A 5,000-nucleotide genomic window follows, 5' to 3' on the forward strand; every position below is an offset into this window, starting at 1 on the left:
AGGATTTATGAGGTAGAATCATTCAAGTATCTGGGAACTATGATCTCCAATATAGGGTCTTTAGGATTAGAGTTTAATGAAAGGTATAAAAAAAGCAAATCAGACAATGGCTAGGTTAAGTAAAATTTGGAAATCAAATCTTCTGAAATTACATATAAAAGTCAGATAATTCAGTTTAGTGAGATCGGTGTTACTATATGGACATAATTCATGGTATGGCAATGAAAGTTTTTCAAATAAATTTAGTAGATTTGAGAACAAAGCGCTCAGAAGGATATTAGGTGTTAAATGGCCGACAGGATTGAAATTGAAACTAGAAGAGAAATTGCTCGAGTGCTATATGTGGATAAGATCATAATGAGGGTTAGATGAATATGGTCTGGGCATGCTCCTCGCACTCCCCAAGAGGGATTAGCTCACCAAATGTTTAGCACAGCCCCACAAGGCACTAGAAGAGTTAGGAGATCCAGACTTACATGGCAGAGGACTATGAAGCGTGAAGTAGGAGATGACGAATGGAGAAGTATTGAATTGAAGGCTCAAGTTAGAAATGACTGGCAAAATCTAACTGAGGCCCATTGCGTCAATAGGCGTAGGGGAAGATGATGACGATGATAAATATGGGAAAACCTTCAATATGCACAGTGATGTACAGACATATGTACCTCTCAAAATTAGTTCCGATCACATTTATCAACAGGTGTAGATAAATCTCCTTTTAAAATTTAATCCATGTGATATACATTTCTACCTCTCTGAACTATTTGTACAGTACTTTAATCATTAAATATTAATCTTCCATTTAATAAATTAAACTGACAAAGTGTTGCTCCATATTTAGAATAATATGGTATAAATGAACACAGATAGTAGCGATTCTCTAAGCGTAGTTACAAGACAAGAGACAAACATTAGGTCACTTCCTTATACACAATGTAAATCCCACTATACCTGTGCAAGGGTCGACTTGGTATATTATTCCTTCCGTGATTCATTTTTTACACGAATACAGAACCAGATAATGATTCGACAAACAGTAAACTGTCAACTAATAAGAATTCCTCTTCCAAGGGTTTTAAAATGTGACTCAACTACCCAGAAGTTTGCAAAGTGCTAAAAAGAAGGCAGAGACTTTGAAATCCTGCCTTGATCCTATTCAAATGTTAATGAGGTAGTGAACTTGAAAACCTCATATACTGCACCTAATCATAAACCTGTTTCAATATAATGAAACAAAAATTTAATTTCAAAAAGAGCTTTAGATGAATAAAGTACAGAGGAAGCTCTGTATTTGCTGTAAATTTGCTGTAATATAGGTAGATCATAAAACTATAATCCGAATTCATGCACTCTATTATTTTGATGACTCAATGTGTAATAAAAATCTTCTTTAATGAAAAGACATAATTGTAATCCGAATTGGGTAAGGGCTCAACAGAAAAGAGATTCACTGATATCCCTCAGAAATTACCACTTGAAGTTAAAATAGTTGTAATTAAGATACACTCTATAGTATATACATTCTGTATACAATTCCTTCCCTATATTGCATATATAAATAAATTAAAAATTTTCCAACAATTTGGAAAACAACATGGTAATATAGTATTGCATTTGGTATCACTGGAAAGGCAACTGCAAGATGTGAAATAAAACAATTGGCTCTTTACGAGTCAAGTAATATGAAGCTTTTAAATAACAAAAACTTTATTTGGCGTTAACTCACCGGCAACGAATTATGACATTGTCTAATCTACCTTTTACAACACAGATTTTCCATTCAGTCACTGCCTCGCCATAAAATGTGATTTCTGGTGAGCACTCTAAATACAATTCTTGCAAACACTGCAGAAAATAATCTTAGAAGAATCAGAGAACATACTTGAAATATTGAGCTCATCCAATAACGATCCAGATACCGTTACATCCCTCTATAAAAACATTACGCAAAATGAAAGTTTAGACATTTCATAAATGATATCTCGCTAAAATTGAACAAGAAACAAAAGCGAAATACTGTAAATCGACAATGGCACTTCAATCTACCAACCATCCTCATGCACTAATTGGGCAAGTAATGGTAGTGGAGTACTATGAGGAAAAAGTTTGTGATTTTAGATCTTGCTTCTGAAGTTTCATTTCAAGAATAATGTGAGCAAATGAACATCTGGTAGATTATTGGAAAAGAAAAATTTGGTGTAAAAACTCATCACATTTCTTAGCCTTGCACATTTGGAATTTCCATTTTCTACACTAAATGAGAGTTTCGGGTAATAGAATTGGCCACTTTATTACTTCCTTTTTAAGAAATGCATTCATATATCACGTTTTCTCTCTTTCTTCCATCATAAGAACTAGCATTAAAGAGCATATTAATGCAAAATTTATGTATTATTCTTTACAGTGACTGAACTAAATTTAGTCATTCTTCTTATATCTATTTTTATTTAATGCTTGACTGAAATCCTTTTCCTGCTTTGTTTGATTTCTAATTAAAATACTACTTATTAGTTAATATTTTATAAAATCACGCAATTTAGTTCCACTTCTTTCTACCAATTTTCAAAAAGTGCCTCATATCCAATATTACTTTTCAACAGCTTAGATAACTTTTCTGAAAATATAGTTGTCTGCTTTTCCTATGGCTTTTCTCCACTGTGACTATGCACTATATGTCTTGAGAGATTACATTTCTGTGTGAACGTCTTCTCACACTTATTGCATTCAAATGGCTTTTCCCCTGTATGACTCATCATATGGATTACAAGATGATTTTTACGATAAAATGTTTTCCCACAGTCAGCGCAGCTGAATGGCTTCTCTTCAGTATGAATTCTTGTGTGAATTTTCAGATTTGATTTATGGGAAAATGCTTTCCCACAGTAAAAACATCTGAATGGCTTCTCTCCAGAATGCTTTCTTACATGGAGTCTGAGTTTATCTTCATCCCAAAAATCTTTTCCACATTCTACACAAATTACTGATTTAGTTCCAGCATGAATCTTCTTATGCCTTATAAGATTAGAAGTCTTAGAAAATTCTTTCCCACAGTCAGGGCATATAAAATGTTCCCCATTATGAAGTTTCATGTGAGCTGTTAAACTGGATTTATGAGAAAATCCTCTCCCACAATCTGAGCATTTGAATGGCTTCTCCCTTTTCTCTTGAATTGCCAGATTGTTTTTCTGGGAGAAATCTTTTCCCCAATCAGAACCCTGGAATAGCTTTTCTTGAGTATGACGCCTCATGTGAGTTCTCAAACTGTTTTTACGGGAGAAACCTTTCCCACAATCAGAACATTTAAATGGCTTCTCTCGAGTATGACGCCTCAAGTGAACTGTCATGTTGGATTTTTGGGAAAATGTTTTCCCACAATCTGAGCATTTGAATGGCTTCTCTCCAGTATGAAGCCTCATGTGATTTCTCAGCCTGTACTTTTGAGAAAATACCTTCCCACAGTCATAGCATTTGAATGGGTCTTCCCCATTATGCATTTTCATATGTATTCTGAGTTTGCCTCTTGCTGTAAAGATTTTTCCACATACCGTGCATTTGAAAGGCCCTTCCTTAAGGCAATTATTCCTTTTTTCTTCACCTACTTCCTTTTTGCAAGGTAATGAATCATTTCTCAATGCCGATTTAATTTTGCAAGGATCTTCTATTTCCCCTTCTAAATCGTAAAATACCTCAGGCTCTATTTTGACTTCCATAAATGGGTCACCACACAGATAACCATCATTATTTTCTAGTCTAAACGCACAACCATTGCTGTTTCTTTCCTTAATTGGAGGGACTGATAATGGATCTTCACATTCACTTTTCACCAAAAAATCTGAGGATTTTAATGAATTCATTTTAGCCCTTTTTCTTTGATATACTAGTTTCTTTTTTATCCAATTATCTACAAGCTGAAACTCAAGTTCTATACACAGTACTTCTACTTGTCTGTGCTACTTGCTTTGCTGAAGCTCACACCCATTTCCCGTTGAGCCAAGTATCAAACTATAAGAATTCCCATTTTTCTGTTAAAATAAAAAAAGATGTGCCTGCATCAGTTCTCTAGATTTCAATTGTTTTTCACATACGAATATTTATTTTCTTGACTTCTCTTCATTCCTTTTCCTATTCAGATGAGGGTGTTATATCTTTTAGGAGTTTGCTTTGATATTAGTGGACTTGTAAACTTCATTCATGTGAATGACAGGTTATTTTTTAAAATAATTTAATATAAATTTGTAACATAAGCTACTATATTTTATTCCTACTTCTTAATGTTCTGCAAAAGAGAACCTACATTAATCAGTTCTCTCCCTCATGATAGCATTTGGTTTCACAAAAGATTCCCATAAGGATATAATGAGCTCTTTGAATTTTCCTTCATAATCCTTCATACAAACCAAGTGCTAATGCAGCAAATCAAATGCTCGATTTTTTTGTTGGGCAAATAATGACACACAAGGTCAACGGATAACAATGTTTTATAAAATTTAAAAGTTTTTAAATATGGATACTTTAGGACATGTATTTGGTATGAATTTACCGGCTTTGTTAATCTCAACGTGATCATACCTGAAATTCTCACTCATCGTTTGACACATCAATTTCTAAGAGCTTCATGCCAAACCTGACGAGTGTTTGGGGAAGAGACGTCTGAAATAAGAAAATGATAAAACAATTAGAGATAAACTGTAATATTGTACATCTACAGAAAAACAAAAGATTTCAGTTACATTTCAGATGACCTCTCAGATGAATTATTACAGCTCCATAAATACAGGTACTTAACAAGCGGTGTATCCAGCAAACCTTATTTCAATGTAATTTAACCCGGAGTTGTTGAAATCCGCTTTTCATTTATTTGAAACCTATATTCAATAATCCCCTTCTTTACTTGGAAAGCAAAATGTAATGAATAGCATATCTGTATAAAAATGGGAAAAGGCATGGTGAAGATACCAGCAAGTTTTAGGAAGTGAGATCAAGGATATCACACATATATA

The 5,000-nt window shown here is 33.7% G+C and overlaps 1 protein-coding gene across 1 annotated transcript in view; it reads right to left on the reverse strand.

Moving 5' to 3' along the window:
* Positions 1-1,389: 1,389 nt before the first annotated feature.
* Positions 1,390-5,000, reverse strand: part of LOC137615293 (gastrula zinc finger protein XlCGF57.1-like) — a 153,607-nt gene continuing 149,996 nt past the window's right edge. Inside the window, exon 3 of the mRNA XM_068345033.1 lies at positions 1,390-4,650. Coding sequence (XP_068201134.1) covers positions 2,640-3,854 — 1,215 coding nt within the window. The 5' untranslated portion in view covers positions 3,855-4,650 and the 3' untranslated portion in view covers positions 1,390-2,639. The remainder of the gene's footprint in view (positions 4,651-5,000) is intronic.

This window comes from Palaemon carinicauda, chromosome 21, assembly GCF_036898095.1.
Source record: "Palaemon carinicauda isolate YSFRI2023 chromosome 21, ASM3689809v2, whole genome shotgun sequence".
In the NCBI taxonomy this organism is placed as follows: domain Eukaryota; kingdom Metazoa; phylum Arthropoda; class Malacostraca; order Decapoda; family Palaemonidae; genus Palaemon; species Palaemon carinicauda.